A 23782-nucleotide genomic window follows, 5' to 3' on the forward strand; every position below is an offset into this window, starting at 1 on the left:
TACGTGTGGCCCTATTTACTATGAAATTAAAATAAAAGCAAGATCATGGTTGATAAAAGACAGATATTTTGTGTTTTAATTAACACTTTTCATTTTAACAACATTTTAATTATCTGCATCATCTTTGAAAAGCAGCTAGGAAAACTTTTCCTTAGAATAATGTTAAAAAAATCAATTGCCTCTCCTGGCCTATTTAAATTATTTTGTTGTGAGCCACTAAAATCATTCAGAGGGCTGAAAATGGCCGCTGGGCCACACTTTGGAGACCCCTAATCTAAGGCCTGTTTGGAGTTGTTGTCTTTATTGAAGATAAGCTCTATCTCAGTTTCAGGTCTTTAACAGCCTGATCATGTATTCCTCAACAATTTGCCCTGTATTTACCTCCACCCATCATTCCATTTAACTCTGACAAGCTTCCCTGCCCCTGCTGAAGAACAGCACCCCCACAGCATGATGCTGCCACCACCTTGTCTTCACAGTGGGCAGGATGCATTCATGGAGGAAGTTTTCAGTGACAAATAAAAGGTCCTCTGCTGTGTCCCCTACACGGCCCGTGGCGAAGTTTAAACAGGACCTCTTAAGGCTCAGACCAATGCACTGGCCAGACAAGTGTGTTGATGGTTATCTGCATGTGTAAAGGTTGCATTATGTATTTCACTGTAAACATCTTTGTTTCTCTTGTTCCGTTCTCTTGCAGAAGGGGATGAAACTGGTGTGATGGATAGTCTAATGGAAGCCCTGCAGTCTGGAGCTGCCTTCCGGGATCGGCGAAAACGGACGCCGCGAAACGGTAGGTCGACAAGTTCTCTGTGGGATTTGCTTTCGTCTGTCAGTCTTGTTGTTTCTTTTCAAAGTCAATATTAACATACAAAGTAATTCGCTTCTTACTATCATAATAAAAAAACTTTATATGTCTGTGCAAATATTGTACCATCTAAAGCTACTTTCATCTGGATTTCTGAACAAGTATATCTTCAACATGAGTACAAACACCATAAATAAACATGGTTCATAAACAACCAGTGTCCCAGTGAAGGGCAAAACGTACGATCCTCTTCGTATTCATAAAGCTCTCAGCAATATGACCAAAGCTGGTCTAGTTTAATCCTGGTCTTAACGTATTCCACTCTGCCTTGACGAATGGGCCATGCTCAGGGGAGTCCTACCTTTCAGGAGCGTGAGGGTCAAATGATATGCAGGACAGAGTTCTGCAGCTGAGCCACAGGTGCTGCCATCTCCGTGCCGCCAGTAATGACAGAAGATAATAGGAGGGAATAAAAACACCAAACGAGGGTGACGAGATAGAGAGAAGGGTTGAGGCTTTAAATGTGGAGTTTGAGTGTAAAATGGTAAATATTTCTTCTAATAGCGTTTTTATTTTTTTATTTTTTTCACTCGTAAATTACACAATTTATGTTTGGCCATATAGTTTGCTCTCTCCAAAGAAAAGAGGTTGACATTTTGTTTTCCAAAAAAATATGTCATCCCAATGAGAATAAAAATGTTTAACACCTGGAGAGAATTTTTCGCTAGAACCAAAATGTTAGTACATACATTTTCCAGGCCGATTGGTTTACTGTAACACAGTACTTCAGCCATGAAGCCAAACTTAAAAAAACTGGCCCAAATATGGTCCTGTGTTCTGTAACTTGCTTTTAGATCGGGCCAAAATATTCTGATTAACTGCTTTTTTTATATTTCTTAGTGCTTTCTTGTGAACCTTTTACATAAAAAAAGCTATTTTAAAAGAAAATCACAAGTAATGCAGTACACACTATAACGCAGAAATGTCCTCCAGTATTTCTGTCATAGCAAAACACTGAATGTCGAATTGGATTTCTTGATAAAGTTGAAACTACCTAAAATGCAATTATTATTTAGGATTATTCTTATGAAGTGAGTTCAGAGACTCAATAGATTCAAAATTACATTTTGTTCCTGATATTGATCTGAATCATCCTTCTTCTTCTCACAGCTAAAAACTCCACAGTTTCTGATTAAAAATAAATAAATATTAAACTATGTTCCATGTCTATGACAGATCTCCAAGGAGACCAGAAAACAAAAGTTCCTGTTGTTATTTCAACATTTAAATAAAGTAACTCTTACTGTAGGTGGGTGTAAAATATACCAGATTTCTTTTTCTAAATTTCACAAAAACTGTTCTGTTGTGCTGGTGAGTATCAAATGATTTATTGAGGCCATTGGTAATATTCTATCTGGTAGCTGTTTTAATCTCAGATTACCGCTCTGTATGATCATTTTAATGCTGCGCTGTTAAAAATTGGCCTCTTATAGCTTGGTTTTAGCTGTCTCTCTCTATCAGACATTTGTGTGGTGTGTTCTTTTTTTCTCTTTCTTTGGGACTCGTTCTGCCAGTATCTCCAATGTTTCACCTCTGATGGATTTTTCTCTTCTCCCTTTTCACCTTCCTTTTTTCTTTAACTGCCCACATTGTTACAGGTGATCAAAGTCCTTCCAGTCCATCCTCTCGGTGGCCGGGTGCTAACTATGGTAACAGAACTCTAGGTGTGTCTTTATTTCACTTCCTCTTTTTAACCCAGACCCAGCACGATCGTTGGTTCTACACCGCACTGCTCCTGGCTGCGTAACTCACATGTCCGTCCTGTCAGAACTCGCAATCTGAGCTGGTCTGCAAAAAAGCAGACTCCTGTGCTGAGTTGCTATTTTTTTTTTTTTTTTTTTACTTGGAAATTACATTTTGGTCAGCTTGAGATGTGTTTTACCATAATATAGGTCAACATATATTAAAATGCACAATTGATAAAAAGCAAAAGATATACATTTAGAAACCCTTACCCACTGGAAACTACATTTTCAGGCATATTTCATAATGTCTGTCCTCTTATATATCATTAAAAATGCCCATTGTTTATATAGTAATCTAATAAAAGACCTAGTGGGACAGGTATATGGTTTGACTTTATGGATTTCCCCCAAAACCCATCAAATAAAGTAGAATAATGAGAGTGACTCATTCTCAGAGTGAGAATGATAGTTTGACTAAACTGTTCGAAGGCGTCACCTTCACCCTTTCCCGAAGTCTAATAAACTACATGTATTTTAATGTGTTATCCACATTTTAGGTGTCACAGGTACTGTTTCCCCAATCTAAGGGAACTCTATTGGGTAATAGGCTAAAAGACAGCGAATCAGATACAGAATACAACCAGTTTTACTGTTTTAAGAAATATCTCAGAGTAAAACTTCCAATAGTGTAATAACCGAAGAAAACAACTAATTAACATTAACCCATTTAAACTCTTCCTACTTTATTAAGTTGGTTATTTCTAGCTAACTATTTTTAGAAAGATTTAAAAATGCAGTGTTTTGAGTCAAATCTTTCTTATGATCCACTACATATTGAGGAAAGAGTGAATTTGTCAAAAACTGTCACTCAAAAATACTAAACTCTGGTGGCTTTCAGGTATTAATCAGTAATTCATGCTCTGTTCTAATGCTGAAGTGAAAATGTGCCAGAATAACTCTCCTACAAGAACTGCCTACGTTAGCTTGTGAGCTGTTGTCCACAAAATCTTTACTCATGCTTTACTAGTGAGAATTAACTGCACTAAAGTTCAGTAGCTTTCTTATTCAATGACATCGTCAGTTATGCAATCCTATCGCTCTGTCTACCGCTAGTTTCCTCACAATAGCAAGCCATTTGGCCCTAAAACACTACGTAAAGCTAGTCCTATATATGTGGTGGATGGTTGGGAAGTTATAATACTGATAAACAATCTGACTGCAGCTGATTTGTTTGTAATTATGGTTTAAAAAGTTAGTAAAACTTTTTAAATGCATGCAAGATGCAAAGATGCATCTAACGTTTTTTTGACAACCACAGCTTAGATGCACCTTTTAGTGGGCACGAGAAGTTTTGCTTGCTAGCATGGTTGACATTAGCATTAGCACTGTTGCTAGCACTTGTTAAAGCTGGAAACAAAAATAAATCCTTGATCGACCACAAACCTTCTCAACCACAAGTCTGTTTTGATAGTCCTTAACTAAGTTTATATTGAATTTTTAAACTTATTTGTTTATTCATAATACAGCCCAAAACGAATGAAATGCTTACTGTTGTCAGTTGAACACTGCACACAACGGAAAGTAAAGGCTGACTTAAATATTATCTTCTCTTAAATTTGAATAAAAATAAAAATGTACAATTTATTTACAAAAAAGTTATTATATATTTTGTGTAGTTATAAATCCATTTTTATAGATTGAAGTGAATCCCAAAAATTGTCAAAAGCCTTAAAGCACTCAGCACATTTGTCTGTAATGTGGATCAGCTTCAGTGGTCATATAATTTTATTGTCCTTTAGGGCTGCATGGTAACTGAATGATATCACTTCCTGTCTTGTAGCAGTTTTACGACATGTTCTGCTGTTCTGTAGTGTTTTAGTCACTTGCAAATGTTTTTTTTTTTTTTCCCTGCATATGAGTAGACTTGCCAATTATTTGTGTTGTAGATGTTATGCAGCAGCACGCTAGCTTCTAGACACTTTCTGAGGACTTGCAGACTTTCATGCTTTACTGGCTGTTCAATTGAAATATGTTTGTTTTTATTGTTATGAGAATTTTGCATGACCACATAAGTGTGTCAGAAATGTGATACTGAAGAAACTGCAAAAAGGAGACTGATAAGTTTACGGCAACTTTAAAAGGGCTCTAATCAAATTAAGATATTAATTGGAAAGCTTTTACAGCTACAGTTTAATGATCTACAAAATGGACTTTGATATGATGACGTCTTGTGCTGTAAAGTACCTTTGAAATACCAGGGGTATTAGCACTGTGGTGGTGGGGAGGAAGACTCACCTTCAGCTACAATAACAGCTGTAAGAGTTGGACTGGAGTGGGAAAAGCCTATTTCTCAGCTGTCCACATTGGAAATACTGAGTGAAAAGTGTTGTGGTTGCTCATAAACCCCCAGACAAGCACTCTTACATCCTGTGTTCTACAACCGGCAAGGCTGTCAAAGGTTACGACGGGTATATGAGGCATGCCTTGCCTTTAAATGACAAAGACGTTTGCAGACTACGAGGGCACAACCTCGAACACAATAGTTTCATGGTGAGAGGGTAACAAGATCGGCTGATGGCCAGAAATGTTGGGTGTGGTTCATTTCTACCTTTGGTAAACGTGGAGTAACATTTAACAATAAGTATAGATATCTTTATTGCAGTAATTCAAAGCTGAAAAGATTGCTTGTAAAAACAGGGTTTCTTTGGGCTCTTTAAACTCTTCTTGAAGGTCTCAACATCTTAGGTATTTCCAGGTTTTCTAAGCTGTTACAGTTTAACTACATCTTAAAATGGCTTGTACATTTGTTCTTTCATTGTGTGTGTTGTAGTTCTGTAGAAAACTTGGGTGTTACTACATGATGACAAAACTACAAGGTGCAGCACAGCAAACAGAGTTGTTGGAACAAGTTTATTGCTAGACGATTAGTTTCCCGAATGAGCCTTTGCAAAAAAAAAAAAATAATGAAAATCCTTTATGTAAATATGACTTATTATACTTTGTTCAGTGGTTTAAATTAAACACATTCGTCTCACCTTATCCACTAGAACCTATTTCCTCATGGGAAAGTCTATATTCAGCCAAGTAAGGCTTTAGGATGTAATTAACCCTTAGGATGGGTGTTTAGGTTAGATTTAAAAGCACTGAAGTTGAGTTAGTTTTCATTGCTAATTTTATTTTTTTTTATTTAAAAGTAAATTTGGAGATTTTTCCGGTAGTTCCCCCAAGTCCCTTTTTGAATAGCTGTGCTTATGCAAGACCGTCTTACCTTGCTCTTCCTCTCTTCAGGGGGATCGCATGAAAAAAATCTCCTAAATCCACTCTGGTCTTATTTCTTTCTACTGAGGCCTTCCTCTTCCTCTGATAAACATGTACGTGGTTTGCTTCTTGTGACTGTCAGCCATGTTCAAAGCCTACAGTGAGAGCAGCGGAGCTACAATGAACAGCTAACACCTATGGTAACCGCTAAGCTAACCAGATACATAAACACTAGAAGTGCACATGCGCAGCCAATGAGCAAGTAACGTGCACACACATCGACATTACGTGAGCACATCAGAATGATCGGGATGTGGGACAACCAATAGATAAGGCGATACACCCGGAACTAGAGGGACAGAGGGGTTAGGAGCAGGACTAAAACTCTGAAAAATACATGCCCTTCGGACCGAACCGCAGGGATTGGTTAGAGTTTTTACATTCATGCAGCTCCCACAGAGAGTTTTAATTTTTTAACCTCCTTCCTGAATACATAATGTCTACTTTCTGGATGGAAGGATGATTTTACCCAGTATAACAAAACGTGTTTCTAAACAGGATTACCAACTATAGCTTTAACTCATAGTGGCCTTAAAAAGTCCTACACTTTATTTACGGAGACTTGCAGAAACCTGGTCAATTGCTAAATTAGTGCCTAGTATGATGTTGCATGTCATGCTAAAAGCTCTGAAGATCTGTGGGCATCAATGAATGTGGAGGAGAACCATGGAAATTATGGATTGGTACCACCTATGACTATATGATCCGTTTGGCAAGGCCTACCTAGTCTGTTTGTTGTTGTTGTTGTTTTTGTTTGTTTTAAATTGTAGTAGATATCTTATCTAAACCTCTTTATACCAATTTTATGGACCAATGTCCCAGGTTTTCTTTGAGACAACAAAAATGATTTGGTGCTTTTATTTCCTGTTGGACACTGTGCATCAGATTCTTCCCAGGAAACTTTCTTCCTAGTAAACTATAAAGCCACCAGGGTGTATTAAGCAACACCACTGATATGGACCATAGGGCAGATTTGATTAACAGCTGCATGGACTCTACTCTGAGGTGATGCGAAAAGAAAATCCTTTTGACATTTGACTCTTTTTTTATTTTTTTTTTGTAATTTTTAGAATTACAATTAGGAACTACATCATCTTGCTATAGAGATTTTCTTGTAAGAGAGGATACAAATATGTCTGCACGTAGTTTGAACTGTTTTAGAGGGTGCATTTTTAAATATCGATGACATTTAAAAGAGGACCTGTGAAGATTATTAATGATTGATGGTTACATGACAAAACATGCCACTTAAAGTTGCTTTTGATGGCTTGGTACTCATGTTCCTTACTGATATTTAAGGAAAGATGCTGTAATCTTTGTGTTGGTTTCATTAATAATTTTTGTGTTTTTCTCTCTGATCTGCTGGGATTGACAGCATTTTCGTGTAATTTTTTTTTCTAGTAAAAAGAAGAATCTTATAGCAGTTTTAACAGTCAGTATGCCAAATCTATTCAATCCCGCTTGTCATGTCGGTTGTAATCTCATTCTTTAAAGCTTGATTAACCTCCTGTCATCCTTAAACGAGCAGCGTGTACCAGAGAGAGTCTGTCAGAGACGCAACAAGAGTCTTCGCTAACGTCAAAAAGGAGCTCATTTAAAGCCAGCATGCCATTCTTCCTCATCCTTTAGGCCATACTGCACTTCAGCAGTCTACCTCGAGTGTCAGGCTGAGCACAATCCTGGGCGCCGCCAGTCACAATTACACCCAATTCCAAAAGCATTTCCTATTTCCTTGTTTCCACTTTGTGCAAGATGGAAAATCTAACCCCAGGGGCCCTAGTCATGTGTTATGCAATTACACCAGCCATTCCTAATTCAACACACAGAACTTGGATAGATTGATGGAGACCAGCAAAGCTGTGTTTCTGCAGTGGGTTCATTCTCATTCTAAGAAGATTATTAGTAAATTTCCTTCTTTTTTCAGTTTCCTTTTTTCACTACTCAACTGTGAAGGCTTCAAATGAACCCCATTTAAAGATGATCTATTCTTTATTTACAGACTTGCTTTTTTTTATTAAAAAGCTTAATCTTTTTTAGTATGAGTTATTCAGAGATTAGTTTTAGCGGTGTAGATGTAGAGTGAAGTCGGCAAACTTTACTCCTCACCATGACTTCAGTTTGGCTGCAGAATGCAGGTAGAAGCATTTCTTTGCACTTGGCAATGGAACTTTCTGATTGAAGCTTATAATATGGCTCATTGGCATATAACCCAGGGTTTTCTACAGCCCTGATCCCTGACTAAAAGTTTCCACAGATTTTTGGCTTTCTTCCATCTTAGCAGACTTCGGGAAAGGGTGAAGGTGATGCCTTCGAACAGTTTAGTCAAACTATCATTCTCACTCTGAGAATGAGTCACTCTCATTATTCTACTTTATTTGATGGGTTTTGGGGGAAATCCATAAAGTCAAACCATATACCTGTCCCACTTGGTCTTTTGTGGAGGTTGAAAAAAATCACCAAGATCCAGAATTATTTCTAATATCTTTCTGTTTCTAATCTCTGCAATGCCCTCAAAAACTATTCAAACCCCTCGAACCTTACATTACAAACAACAAACCTCAATACATCTTATTTTTGATTTAATGTGATAGACCAACACAAAGTAACTGTGGATCTCCGCCACTCCTCCAGAGTTTCCATGTGCCTAATGGTTGCTTTTCCGATTCAGGCTCTGGTCTGTTAGATTTGGTGGCTGGCTATGTTTTAGGTAGGCTTGCAGTTCTGCCACACTCTTTTGTATTCACGTTTCAGATGATTGCTGGTGAGATGTTAAAAATGTAGGATATTGATATACAAGATAACCCTGCTTCAGATTATACCACAGCTTTCTCCCTGACCTGCCTGCTGTGTTTCTTGCTCTTCGTGTTCTCTAACAGAGCTCTGAGGCCTTCACAGAACAGCTGGATTTTTATTGAGATTAAATTACACAGTGGTAGTGTCACGATTTGGTTAATGGACCCAGGAGCAGATGCAGCCAAAAATTATTTAATAAAGCTTTTCAAAAAAATGTGCAGAGATTAATCAGTCCAGAAACTCAAAAATTGCAGCCAGGAGAACTCAGGTAGGAAACCATAAGTTGACCAGATGAACCAGCACTGGGTGAAAGGAAGCCAGGAGTATAAATACCGAGGGTAGAGTGAGCTGATGAGAGAGAAGCCAGGTGAAGCGGCAGGTGTAAATGGGAGCAGGTGTGATTCATGGAGGTAGGATACAGAGAGAGCAATGGAATGGCAGAGGACAAGGAGTAAAACAGAACCTAACCAGAATACCAAACTAAAGACAGCATGATCCAAAAATGACTAAGTTCAAACACAAACACCTAAGGATCAGGACAGGTAGACTTTACTTAGCAATTTGTTCAGTTCGAAAGGCAATTGGTTGCGTCCTGGATTTTATTCAGGGGGATCAGAGTAAAAGGGGAAAAACTCAATTGCACGCCACACCTTTTAAAACTTGTATCCGTAAAAAGAAAACCCTTCAGATTTGTGATTTATTTTTATAGCGTAAACAGGATTTGATTTTTTTAAAAAGTGGGAAAGATACCTCAGTGCTTTATCTCCTATTCCCTTTCTTGTGAGACAGTTACCAGGGAATCTGGCAGGAGATTGGTGGGTAGAGAGCAGGAGCCTCTCATACATCCGGGCTCATTGATTTTCGGTCAGGGATGAAAGCCACAGACTCACTGGGTCTTTCATACTGGGATGGGGGGGTGCATCCCAAAAGACACATCAATCAGATTTCAAAGAGAGCCAAGCCAATCTTATTTATTTACTGCCTTTTCAATGTCATTACAATCCCAAACCAGGGTCCCTCTTCCCATCCCTGTCTGCACCAGTTACCTGCTTCCCCTCCACAAGCCAGTCCATCAAACGTTCCCTCATTTCTTCTAAACTGAGGTGAGACCTCCTAACTTTATTCAAGGATCCTGTTTTGTATAACTTCAACTATCTGAACTCTATCCCAATTGTGTAGAAATTTGTCAATACTGAGGCAAACGTATTTAAATTCAGCCCCTAATAAGATAAAAGCTCATGTTATACGTATTAACAATCTGGCATCAGATTTCCTAATATAGTCATCGCTCTGGGCACAACACAGCCTGTGTTTTCTTGGCAAAGATGCTCTTGACTTCTCCTTGCATTAGATTAAACTAAGATAATGCCATAAAATAAGAGGATACCGCATCAAATCAACAATGAGAAATCCTGTTGGCCTCCTGCCCTTCTGGAAAATGACAAACCATTGACTTTTAAATGAGGGAGATCTCAAAGAGCAAGCTCTGCCTTGTCTGTTTCAGGGAAAAGTTCATCATAAAGGGCTAATAAACAGTCATAATGTTAATGACTATAACACGCCGCTTTAGGACATATTTGACATTACATAAATGATAATGCTTGTCAAGTTCAGTAATTTTATTTATTTTTTCTTATCTAATTGCTTGAAAAACCAACAGTTAATTCAGTCGGTCAGGTCAGAAGGTAACCCCTCTTGTAAGTTTACTGATGATTAAATAAACACATTTTTTTTCCTCATTTGCAATAAATGCCTCAAGTTTATTGTGGTGAATTGTTAAACATGAATTGAACCACCCTGAATCTGCCTCTCTGCTTCTGGAGCTAAATACAAAAGCATTGTTCTTTGACGTCAACTAGCTGAATTGTGATGTCTTTAACACTTATTCTCATTACGTCTCTTTGCTATCAGCATCACCTTGATCTGATTAACCACACTGCGTACTGCTTGGCAGCTGCTTTGGATCTTCTTCCTGATCATTAGAAAAATCAGACGTTTTGTCTCTTAAATTAAATAACGGAAAGCAATAAGGATCTTAATTCCTTCGGCAATTAATTTGCTCACACATAAGTTGCACCTATCGCTTCATCTTCCTGCGTTGTCTCTCAGGCTCCCTGGCAGTAGTTCTCCTCCGCAGCGCCTCAGACACACACACACTCCAGCTAGTGTCACATATCAGATACAGTACGCACGGCTGCTGCAGGGAGTCGAGGGCTTTGCCTCCTCAACTTTTGGCCTCTACTGCAGGGTGTTGATAGATGTTATTCATTGGGGCTGCCCTCACGGCGCTCCTACAGGAAGAGGAGCTAACATGATTTGGGGCAAAGAGACCCGTAGGGTTTCATGCTGCAGCTCGGATGGCTTAGTAGATGTGAGATATCAATAGAGTAGATGAGAGAACCGTTCTGTAAAGATTGGCTGTTTGAAATCTATCACCTGTTTCTTATAGATAACAACATTTGTCAGCAACCCGTAGAAAAAGGCTGATGAGAAGGAATTTAAATTCACTTCTGTTTATTCGTTTAGCCCTAACTCACAAATGTCATCTCTAGACACATAAAGTCAAATCTAACCATTAAGAAAGATTCAATGAAACAAAGCCCGATCTGATCTTAATTGGAATTGAGGAAAATGTATTTCAGCTTTTTATGCTAGTTGGTCAAAAGGTAACTAAGGCTACATTCACACTGTAGGTCTTGATGCTCAATTACGATTTTTTTTTGCTGAAATCAAATTTTTTTTTTAGGTGGCCTTTCATATTACTACTGTCATCAGACTTCTGTCTGAACGGTTCAGAACCGCAAAGCGACCTGCATGCTCAGAAAACAGAAGGAGACCTCACACAGCAGCGCACTGTTCACAGAAGTAATGTTGAATGGAATTGTTTTTAGAAGTGTTCAATAAAGTTTTGTTTTAAAAAAAAAACTTGGGGGGGGGGGGGGGGAATGCGGATACCGGCCAGCATCTCTCCTCTTTATTATTAGAAAGCTGTTACGCAATGGGAGACGACAATATTAAGACCACATCATAGCGAGATGAAGTATGGTAAGAAGTAATCAGCACAGATATTAGCGACGGCCTTTTATGGAGCGCTAACTGGATGTGCAGTGTGAGACAGGAGAGTGACATGAAAGACGGATAAAATGTGACATGACCGTTTAAACTGCGGTCGCTTTGAAAAATATCTGATATGTATCTAAATTAGTATCAAATATGGAAGTTGCCCAAATCTGACTTTTTTTTTGGGGGGGGGGGGGGTGAAAAGATCGTAATTGCAGGAGAAAAATGTTGTTGAAATGTACAATTGCAATGACAAATAAAGATTTCTTCCTTCTTTAGTACGATAATTGTCTCAAGAATCCTTATGTGTTTGAGCAATATCGTCTTACTTAACAGACCGAGAACTGCCTTGGTGTGAGACAGTGTTCAATGCCTGAACCAATCCAATCCTGAGCAGCAAAGCTGTTTACAACATCATCGTATTCACTAACTTCCAAGCGTTTGCACCGAGTTGTGAGTTGGTATTACTTCCTCTCCAAACAATATTGGCTTTCAAGTATGTGGGCAGTTAAGAAAGGTCACCCCAAGTGTAAATTGTCAATACTAGATCAATTTTGGAGGGCAAATGTGCTTTGGAGTGCCCCATAATGGAAGGTTTTATCTCATTTTTACCCAGTGCACATTCCCACAATAAGATTGATGCCACTCATCGTTTGATGAATTCCTAATAGACCTATAAACTTGCAGAGCTTAAAGACACAGGAATGCCTGTGAGAGCCAAATATAGGCAGGGCAATAGGACCATCCCACCAGCTGAAAAATTACCCTCATATAATTCCAATGGAATCTCGCCCAAGCCATCATGCTTAGAGCTGAAGGATGGGCAACTTGTGTCGGTTGAATTAAACCTTATTTATCGCTCATTAGGCATACAGCGGGGCCAACTGGTGATCAGCGGGAAAATAAAGTGCAATGGAATAGGATGCCATCCTGCGTGGTTATGTATTCCTCCAACAATAAGACAGTGTGCCAGAATCAAATCCCTTTCCCTCTCCCGTCACACGTTTTTTTTTCTCTCTCCCTTAACACGATGTGTCTGTTATTAAAATATAAGTTATAATGTCCAGGCTGATGTTTGCATTTGAAGTGCCAGCTCTAATCTTACAATCTGTCAGCCAGAAAGTAACAGAATTAATATTTCATTTCTCTTCTTGGCAGCCTTGATGTGAGGATTTGTAATATCGAGGCATAAAAGGACCATGTACCTGGCAATGACTGATAATGGTAATTCCCTTAAATACAAAGACAAGATATGCAGAAACAATATTTAAAGTTCCATTCAGCAGGTTGTATCAGTCAAACAGATATCAGAGCAGGAAAATTGAAGAAATCTCAGTATGTGTGACACCCTCACTTTTAATTAGCTTGATACTGTGACTCGTCCTCCTTTTCATAAGTAGTGTCCCAATAAATTAAACATTTTTCCACAGCAGGTTTATTTAACCCTTCTTACTTTCTAGCCTTCAAAGAAATTGAGATTGCAAAGTTAGTAATTTAAATGTGTTTACTTGGGAGAGCTTCTGAACCTTGGTGAACATGTATAAGAAAGTGGGAGTGGTGGCCCAGTGGTCAGAGCAGGGCGCTTGCTGGTTCAAATCCCATAGGCTGCTCCTGAGCAGGCCCTTAGCTTCCCCGGGAAGCGCACAGTGAAGGCCAATGCTTTCCTAGGGGATGGGTTAAATGCAGGGGACAACTTTCACTGGACTGTATTAGTTGCAATGACAAGTAAAGATGTTTATTATTATGACACCTTTAAATTAATATGCATTATAAAGGTAGCGTGGCCTCATAATAAAAAAAATTAGGAATTAGAAATGTTGTCTTTGATAAAAGCACAAATATTCAGTGGGGAAAAAGAAACATCAACACTTGATAATCCCCTTTGGCTAATAGGACCGCACTTCTTCTTTTATAGCATTCACAAGGTTGGAGCACAGAGGCAGGGCACTTTGACCATACATTTTTGCACAGTCTCTCTACATGGTCCAGACAATCAGTTAGCATGTAAAATCTAACACTATGGGGAATTTCTCAAAACTATAACTTGAAAGAAATCTGTACTCTTCGTATCTGAAACATAAAATGCAGAAAAGATGGCATGTAGAACATGGAGTCCCAGAAAGGAAAACGTGGACAGGAAAGGAGGTGGAAAACAGAAAGCTATCACTAAAAAGGAGTGTGTATGTTGTGCTCTTATGGAGAGATGCATAAGTAGAGATACTGGTAAAAAGAAAGTAAAAGAGAACATCGGGGTTAAATGAAGTACAAAGCCCAAAAGCAAGCAAGCAGTGTACCTATAGTCCGACACGAAAGCAAATGCATTCCCCTACCGAGTGTACAATCAGCAAGAACGCTGCCTACACTCAGGCAGGCCGGGCTCCAGTCAAGCATGATTTCGCTTGACATGCTTCCATCACTAATGCTGACTGATGCCCATTTGCTGGGCTCCTCATATTTATTTATTTATCTGTTTATTTGTGTCAACTTTATTTATTGATGTGCCTCAAGGATGCTGTGAGATGGCAAATATCCATTTGTCCATGTAGGGCAGTTAGGGAAGAGAAAGGCTGCACACGTGAATGAACAAAAAGACAGAGAAAGGACAGAGTTAAGCTTTTTATTTAGATCCCAGCAGCTGAAATGGCTATTCCTGTTCAAGTAATGGAAATTTGCCGTGCCCATTTAGTTACTTTGTACTGATCCCAGCGGTTTAGCTCCTTCGCTATATATTCTCTCTTCTATCTTTTATCCTTAAGGCTTCTATTCGGTTCGTTTTTGATGGAGATATTTGAGTGGGGTCTAAGCTTTAGCAGCACTCTCAGCTTTATTAGGTTCATGCAGCCCATTGCTGTTGTCCCTTTCCAGCATTTCAGTCAGACATTAAATGGTCATTTCTGATAAAGCCCTGTTCACAATACCTCCCATTTTTCTGTTTAAGTCGAGGATTAGATGTTTTGGATGGTGGCCTTATGTTTTGTCATAGCTGCACGCTGGTGGAAAATGCCCTCTCAGTTGTGATTCTGATGATGCAATTATAACGTAATGAGTGTATAATGAGTATAATTGTTTATTTACATAGTGACATATTTGTTGTTGCGATCTGCAGAGGGAATAGCGGTGATAATTACCTACTCATGAGAATATGGTGCAGCAGCTGCAAACCTACCCAAACATGGCTGTCCACCTAAACTCAGAGGCCAGGGTAGAAAGCATTAATCAGAGGAGCAGCCACGAGGGACATGGCGACCTTGGAGGAACTGCACAGATCTAAACCTCAGGTTTGATACTGGGTAGACAGGACAACCACTATAAATAATGGCTTTATGGAGCATAACTAAAAATAATATCAAATGAGACTGGACTGGAACATATTGGCTGTGGTGGGAAACTAATAAAGGTCATCGCCTTGAACCCACCATCACGATGGTAAAACATGGTGGTTATAGGATCATACTGTGGGGATGCGTGTCTCAAGTAGAGGCAGGGAAGCTGGTCAGAATTAATGAATAGGGGGATAGAGATTCATATAGGGCAATCAAGAAAAAAAAACCTGTTGGAAGCAGAAAAGGACTCAATACTAGGGTGGAGGTTCCTCTTCCAGCACAAAAGTAAGGAATTGCTGCCAGAGCTGAAATGGAAAGCTCAATCAGCGTGCTAGAATGACCCAGTCAAAGTCTAGGCCTAAATCTATCTGGCACTTTGTTGCAGTAATTGTAATGGATGTTTACAGATGCTCTCCATTTAATCTCGCTGAGCATGAGCTATGTAGCAGGGAAGATTTCCTATTTCTAGATTTGCGTAAATGTACACCATACCTTTTTTATATTCTTTCGGAAAACAATTAAGAAACATGTATTATATATTTCCACTTGACAATTATGCTCTGCTTTGTGCTGGTCTATCACATAAAATGCCATTAAAGTAAATTATTTGCATTTTTCTATGAGGGGTATAAATGTTCCTGAAAGGCATTATGTTAAATATGGGTGTGAAAAAAATTTAAATCCTTTTTTATTTCTATTGCTGGTTCAGTAACGACACAACTATCCTTCTACTGAGCACTGAGAAAAAAAGAGTCTTAAATATCCTGAAATATTTTACCACATACCTCAAGTGGAGCGCCTGACTGCCACACCTCCTCGGCTGGAGTGGGTTGACATCGGCCATTTTGAGTTTATCTGAATTCACACAAATCAGTTTTTGTTGCGCTGAGAAGCATCGAGGGAGGAGGAGGGGAGGGCGTGGTGGGGGTAAACAAGAAGGGAACACAACAGTTTAGTATTCATGAATTCCATAAATTACAATGTTAGACCCCCGAGAGATGACTAATATGTGAACCTTAAAAATAGACAGCTTGCCACAGTATGGGCCCCTTACCTCCAGTGGATTAGGACTGAGTAAATAAATATGGAAATATGGTGATTTATCGTTTGGATTTTGAGTATACAGTTTGGATAAAGTAAGCACACCACCTTAGAGTTGGATTTTTTTATTTTTCTGTTTTGACGTGAAAGAAATAATCTGATCTAAAACGGCTGAAAAATCAACAACAAATGACACAGTAAACTTAAATAAGTAAAGATAATAAGTGGGGTTTTGCTCTTTGGCAGTTTTGCAACAGTACAACATCTCATATTCTTCGCTGAACTTGTTTGTATTTTCACTCCTGGCCAGTCATGCCTCCATCTCTAATGTTTTTCACTTGTGAATACTCTTTTTCTCTCGGTTGGATGGCCTCTAAAATGTTCATTAAACAACCTTCCTGAATGGATGAACAACAGAAAAAGCTTCACTAAGAACATACCTCATGTATTTCCAGTTAGTCACCGCACTAACAAACATAAAAATAAAAAAAAAACAGAACAACAAAATGATTAAAGCAAAAGTCGTGTCTGCTGCTTTTCTCCGTCTATCTCACTGTTTCTGGAGTTTAGTTTGATTTTAGTTAAACAACCTTAAGTTGTAATATATTTAGGGCTGTTTGCTGTTCATCTTACCCTGTTTTTATCTTATATAAGAAAAGGCAGGACCTGTATAATTTTTCTGAGCCGTTGTTGCATAAGACTGTCCAATTAAATTTGTGAAATCCAGACACCGAGAAGTCTGTTGGTACTCCTGGTAAAGACTTGAAATAAACTCATCTTTTATTGCAGTACAATAATCCCACACTGGAAAATTCTAAGAAATCAAGCATGTAATTTGAGTACGCTCAATCAGTGAGAAAAAAATCGTCATGTTAGGAAACAATTGTTACCAGCGGTGGTACATGAAACAATCCATTTCTTCCAGCCACTGGCCACTACGATAGACAAGGGTATATATTTGTCTTGCTGTCATGCACAGCAAGCAGAACGGTGATGTAGGTTAAAAAAATAAATTTAAAAAAAAGTTTAAAAAAGCCTCAAAACTCTTACTGTTAGATATGAAGCGAAATTATGCAATTTTATGGATTTCAAAACAAAATCACCAGCGATACAATTAATCTTAATTTTCTTAAGCCCCTTAAAATTGATAGAAGCATTTTTTGCACCAAAGAGCAACTTTCCATAACAACTGTAGACACCGCCTGCCATCAACAATGTAAACATGGAGTTTGTTCAACTCTACTGGGACTTTAGCTGACTGATAGGAAATGAAGAGTGAATATGTGATACACCTATTAGTACAGTGGAGGATGTGTGATGCTGTGGGCCTGTTGCTTTTTCAAAGGTTTTGGGTCCTGTAATGGTATATGGTGGCGTTTGTTATTTTAAAAAGCCGAACATTTTCTAAAGTTATCCTGTGATTATATGTTGCTGTGTATAAAGAGCATCGTAAGTATAAAGGGCAACATATTAAAATCAGGGGTACCGACATTTGTGCCTCACGTGATTTTGTTATTTGTTGTTCCCACTAAATGAATCTCCTCAAGTCAATGTCAAATTTCTCTGAAAGTTTCAGCGTGAGCTTATGCAAGAAAGGAAGAATATATTTTAATGCTCTCTACACATCTTTACCTGGGCCACCGAAAAACTCTGTACTTATGTGGTTTGGCTACTGACTACAGCATGTGCATGGAAGGATTTACCCTTGTGGAGGCAGTTTCTCGGTATCTGATTAGCATGTTCTGTATCTAACAGGAAGATGTGCCATGTAACTGACTGAAGAGTACGGGAGCCGTGCTTTGGTTTTAAAGCCGGATGAGGTTTCTGAGTTTGCAACATCTCCAGCCCTGAAGGCATTGCCAACTAAGTAAAGGATGAAGCTGCACACTGCATTACCTCAGCTATTATTATTTTTCTTTCTACTCCAGACGAGTTTCTGTCCGTGGCTCAGGTCATTGTTGCCCCAGGGCAGATTACGGCAGATGGGAGCTGCAATGCTACTTGAGATTTCCAACAAGTAGGCTGAGTGTGTGCCTGTATGTGTTCATATACATTTGTACATCACGTGCTTTGCGTGTGTGGCCGGGCTGTGTTCTTGTAGGTTGTTTCTGTTTGATCGCATGCATGTGGCTACGTGTAGTTAGGCCTCGCTTGAAGGGCTGCCGTTGACCTGATTTTCAGTTTCGCAGAGTGACTCATACAGGTTGGGCTTTTTAAGAACAAGCAGACTAAAAACCACAGAAGTGTTGCCTGACACACACGCACACACACACACCACAGATGTTCTAGCAGTAATGCAGCTCAATATGCATGGAAATCCACATTTACAGCATGCATAGATGTTCTGTGATGGCTAAAAAAAACCCCATCATTTCATCGTTGGAAATATTCAGCACCACACAATAATTAATGGCAAAGCGTCCAAATTCACGTGGGGTCTGCAATAATAAAGATAGGGGGTTTGTCTTAACCCGTAATCCCACCATTAATATGTTTATGATAGTGGAAGAAGTCCCAGAAATTGATTTTTCCTTTTTCCAATTGTAAAACTTTTATGACAGTCAGTATGGCTGAAGAAGCAACCCTGTCATTATTTCACTGGCTCTGCTGGTTGCTGAATTGATGGCCTGTGCTTATAAACCTTGAATAATTGAACAGGAGAATCAGTCAATGAGAGACGGAGAAGAACAAGGTCTTGATGCTTTGATGGCCAAGATGACAGCTTTAAAAAGAGAACGACAGCAGACTGATTAGCCAATGTGTCACTTCGCCGCTTGTACGCTTTGCTCTCTCGTCTGTTCCTCCTCGGCTTCTCCTTGATTCCTCTTCTCCCATGATTCATCTCAGTGTTTCCCTTTTTTTCCTACTCAACTTCACTTTGGCCCCTTCTCTGCCTTCCCACTCTTCAACATTAATGCCGTGTTTTCTTAAAATGCCTAATTTTCCCTCGCATCCTGTCCCTCTTCATCCCAATGACTCCATGTAACCCCAGGCGTAATTATTACTGTTGGATGGACGATGCGCTCAGTGGCGCCGTACCCGGCTCTCTCCGCCTGCATTATCCATTTATGGAGTATCCCTTTTTGTAGCGAGCCATAGTAATGATAGGAGTCTTGGCGACCCCGTGCATTTGTGCTGTAATATAAGACATTCTCATTAGTCAGAAGATTTTGCTTTCTCATGTCCATTACATTAATTGCTGCACATCAGTGCCGGCCGTGCCTCCTGGTATTTTGTTACATCGCAGGCATCCTCCGCCGCATCACCTCACTGGAGTCCATAGTCGCTTTGCCCCCGAAAGGTGAGCGAGGTAATTGAAAAATGTTCCACAGAAAACAGGATAAAATGTTTTTGGTCAAAAACTTCAAAGAGGTAATCTGGGGAGTTTGTTTGTGTTTTGTTAGTCAAGTGAGCTTTGGAGAAAAAAAAAATGTTTTCAGATCAAATAAATTGAAGCAAAGTGCCCTCCACCCCCGCGCAGTCTCCCTGTTGTCAGTCATCTCTCTTCATAATAGGGAAGCAGGCCGCTGCCATAATTGCTTTGATGGTCCAGCCTGAGCAAATCACTTCTGGGCATAAAGAGAGGCCTTGGAGATGGCAGCCAGAGAGAAAAGGTGCGAATGAATTAAAGCACTTTGCGTTCCTCTGGGCATGTGGCCCAGATTTCTCCTAAAAGAAAAAAAAATACAAGAAAAAAGGAAGGAGCAAAGGGATGGTGGGGGGGACTCTCCTTGTTGAATAAATGGCAGTAAAAGCAATAATGCACATCCAGCCTCCATTATGCCACACTGGAGAGCTTTACCAGCGAGGACACAATGGCAGTGACATAGTTAACTGGCAGGTGGAGAAAGGGGGATTTCAGTGGAAATAATCTGATTTTATGTGGGGCTCCCCTCTATGGGAGAACCTCTGGTCAGACCTTTTGTGAAAGAACAAAAGTTTTGCTCTTTGGAGGCAAAGCTTTGAATGTTTTAGTAGAGCCGGGTGGATGTCCCAAGGCCCTTAGTGCTAAAGTTTTCAACAAGGAGACATCACACAGGGCCTTTGGCTCACCGCTTTGTGTCTTTTGACCCTTATGACGGTAGAGCAAAGTAATTTTTTTTTCTGTCTCTTCTCATTTTATGTTCTTAAACCTTGAACAGAACAGAAATATTAACCTTTCCCCTCCTATTAGTAGTTTTTTTTTTTTTTTTTTTACTGCTGGAACTGTGCCTGTGCTCCAGCTGTCAGTCTGAGGAAAGTGCAGACACCCGATGAATGAGCATTTCTTTTTTTTTGTTCTTCAATTATTATGTCACGACTTCTCAGGGACAGTAGTGTCTCTGTAAGAAATAACTGCAGTGTTAGAAATATCTGGACTTATAGTTTGATGTGTAAAACAACAGAGGTGACAACCAGTTACAGATATAACTGGGGCACAGACATAGTTTGAGAAACGAGCTACACTGTTCACGTCTCATATTATGAATTACTAACGTCCAGGAGTCTGAGGCTCACATTCAGCTGGTTTTATGTGTAGCAGTCGATAGGCTACATTTCACTGGATTAATCCTCTACCTATCCAGTTCAATGATCCCCATTGATTTTATATTCAAACAAGACATAAACAAAGGATTGTATCAGTTACTAAATAAGCAAGAAGAAAACCATATGTTAGCACATAAATACGGCTAAAAACGTTCATTTTAAAAACACATTGACTGAGATTCATACAGCATTTCTTTTCAGCATGAAACTCATAACAGTACTGATATTTTCAAGACTGAAGGAGGCTTTGGCATAGAATATGAGGTTTAAGCTAAATCTGAGTCTACCAAGGCCATTTTAGGGTCTTTGTAAAAGTTGTTAAATGTTTGGGAAAAGCCTGTCTGGTTTTTACTACAACATTTAGCAAAGAATTCATAAAAGTAGAGTGATAGTAAAGAATTAAAGGAGATTTTCTGCTGTTTTTAGTAAATATTCAGTCATGACCACACATTGTAAAGGGCAAGTATACAAAATTGAAAATAAAAGCATTGAAGCCTTTTCACTAATCCCTCAATTCCTTTACAAAACCCCCAGAGGTCACAAGCTCCTGAACCAGAGCTGCACTTGTGTCTGGAACATCATTCTTCCCAATGGTCTCGTCTTTTTCCTCGTCCAGCCATTTGCACGCCCCATATTAGTTCCACTCTGATCCTTTTGCATCTCTTTAAGTGATGCCACCAACCCAGTCTGCGTACCCCGGTTTCATGCTATCGCAACAAATCTCTGACCTTCTTTGTAAAAGGCCAGTGCTTTTGTTCATGGATGACAGCCCGCTGCAATCTTTCAGAGCTGCAGGTGCAGCTCTCTTACCAAAGAATCATTAAAACAGAAAATAGCAGCTGATTGATTACCTTGAAGGGATGCTTTTTTCAATTCTAAGACACAAATAATAAACACGTTATGTTGGATTATAAGAATATTTTGACAAGTCAACATCATTGCCATATTATATCCTTGAGAATTACTTTCTTCTGCCTCCACTGTTACTTCCCACTTCATCCTATAAAGACAAGCGCTAAGTATAATTGCTTTTAAAATAATAATTGTAGCTTTATTTTCAATAATAGAACAGTGTTCCCTGTCAGCTGCGGTTAGCGTAATGTGGTGATGTAAAGCAAGTACGTGTTGAGAGAGAATGCTGAGTAGATCCATACGCAACAAGGACCAACATACATCAGCACCAACTAACCAGCCAAATAAGGAGTCTCTTCCTGACTCAATGCTTGCCAACAAATGCACACTGGGTCTATAGCCATTTATCCAACCATGTGTTTCAGGGAAATGTCTGTGGCATTATTTCTGCCCTCCTTTCATCCATAATTAACCTCTCCGCATTCATAATTCAGATGTGTTATTCACACATCTTCTGATGACATGACATCACTGCAGTGGCTGAACACACAGTGTTGTGGCCCTAGTGTGTGTGTGTGTGTGTGTGTGCTTCTGTGACACTCTTTTGATTGGCATGGTTCCACCCAAGCCACAAGTCCAAAGTGGGAACCAGCTGCTCTTTCACTTCTTTGTTTTGCAAAACTTGATAGTGTCTGTTTCAGACATATTTTAAGTAGTGTGGCACATTTTTCGTCTCAGCCACTCAGTGTTTAAATTGTCTTGACAATAATTATTTTATATTTTACCAATATAGAAATATATATATATATATATATATATATATATATATATATATATATATATATATATATATATATATATATATACTTACTTTTTTATTTTATTGTAAGATAAATAAGGATTAGTCATCTTGCAAATTGCTGTGTCTGTTTATAGTAAATGTCTTACACTCATTACACGATTATGTAACTACTCAAAAAGGACTCTACAGCATTGCCATTGTGCACATCTGATACAGTAGCATTGACAGTTTGGTCTCCAGCTAGGGCAAGCTGCCACAAGTTTGTTTTTTGGGTTTTGTTTTAGGACATGTCTAACAGTTGCATAGCAAGAGTTTTTGCAATTTAAAGATGCCGCGTGTACCCCAATTTTCAGCCTACTACACGTAGCAGCAATAATCTGATATATCTTCATCTCATACTATGCTATGCAGACACTCTGTCTGCTCTGATGAAGATTCACTCACCTGGTTATGCAGAATGCTTAGAGAAAGACGAGGCAGGATGTCTTGCCTTATTTTCACACACATTCAGCTGATAATTATTAAACCACTTGAGGGCACTCATTGAGTGCATTTAGAAAATTAGATTTGTATTCCCATATCGTCAGAAAATCAATGACATTGTCTTGTTTGGGGTGATATTGCCCGTACTGGGCCCTGACCTTGAAGGAAAAAAAAACAGGAAGAAGAAATCAATTTCTGGTAGGTTCAAAACAGAAAAAGAGTAACACCACATTTGAGCAGACATGTTTTTTTCCCCTAAGAAGCTGTCCAGTTTACAAAGCCGCAAACTGTCATGCACACTGTCAAGTTGACACCTTTCGTCCCAGTACATTGGCACTATGCAAATAATGGTTCCCAATAATCTTTTCAGTTTACACCCTTAGACCCATGTAAAACCCATTTACCATACCCATACCCACATTTGTGGCAGGGTAGCATATTAGCATATACAAACCCAACTCACAATAACGAGTTGGGCAACTCAGCAAAGAGCAAATAGAGCTCTGACAGCTTCTCGTCATTGGGATATTATTAATGTGCAGTTTCAATCATTAAGTATAGACAGCAAAGAGAAAAACATGAATGAACTCATAAAAGGCTTTTCATAGCCTATCATGAATAATGTGTTTGCCTTTCCAAGGACATATAGAAGGAAAGTCACATAGTAAAGAAAGGGAAAGATAAAGAGATTGCTGAAATGGATGTGTGATGCCATCAGGTGATGCAGAGAGGTCAGAAGAGAGGAGACGTAGAGGAAGGACAGAGAAGGAAAAGCAAGGCATTGCCAAAGCAGCACTCAATATCGTGTCCAGCCCTGGAGGATGTGACATATTTCTCCAGTCTTTGTAGGCTGTTTTAATCAGCTTACATATGTCTTGGATAAAAATTGAATTTGTCTGGAAAAGAGGAAGATATTATTGGCTGTAGCCCTGCGTCATGATTGTGTGAGTGCGTGTCCGAAGACGTCTCGTCTTTTTGCGAGCATTGTCCACACCGGAGCCAACCGATTCATAACGGTGCTGGATTGTGTTTT

The 23782-nt window shown here is 39.2% G+C and overlaps 1 protein-coding gene across 7 annotated transcripts in view; it reads left to right on the forward strand.

Moving 5' to 3' along the window:
* Window positions 1-23782, forward strand: part of diaph2 (diaphanous-related formin 2) — a 510558-nt gene that overhangs the window by 436544 nt on the left and 50232 nt on the right. For 4 of the 7 annotated variants that reach the window (XM_036127356.1, XM_036127360.1, XM_036127357.1 and 1 more), the window contains 2 exons: window positions 698-790; window positions 2464-2529. In XM_036127356.1, the coding sequence (XP_035983249.1) occupies window positions 698-790; window positions 2464-2529 (159 nt within the window). Of the gene's footprint in view, window positions 1-697; window positions 791-2463; window positions 2530-18013; window positions 18103-23782 lie in introns of all 7 variants that reach the window. The other 3 variants (XM_036127359.1, XM_036127361.1, XM_036127362.1) reach the window with 3 other exon arrangements.

The sequence above is a fragment of the Fundulus heteroclitus genome, chromosome 23, assembly GCF_011125445.2.
Source record: "Fundulus heteroclitus isolate FHET01 chromosome 23, MU-UCD_Fhet_4.1, whole genome shotgun sequence".
NCBI classification, from domain to species: domain Eukaryota; kingdom Metazoa; phylum Chordata; class Actinopteri; order Cyprinodontiformes; family Fundulidae; genus Fundulus; species Fundulus heteroclitus.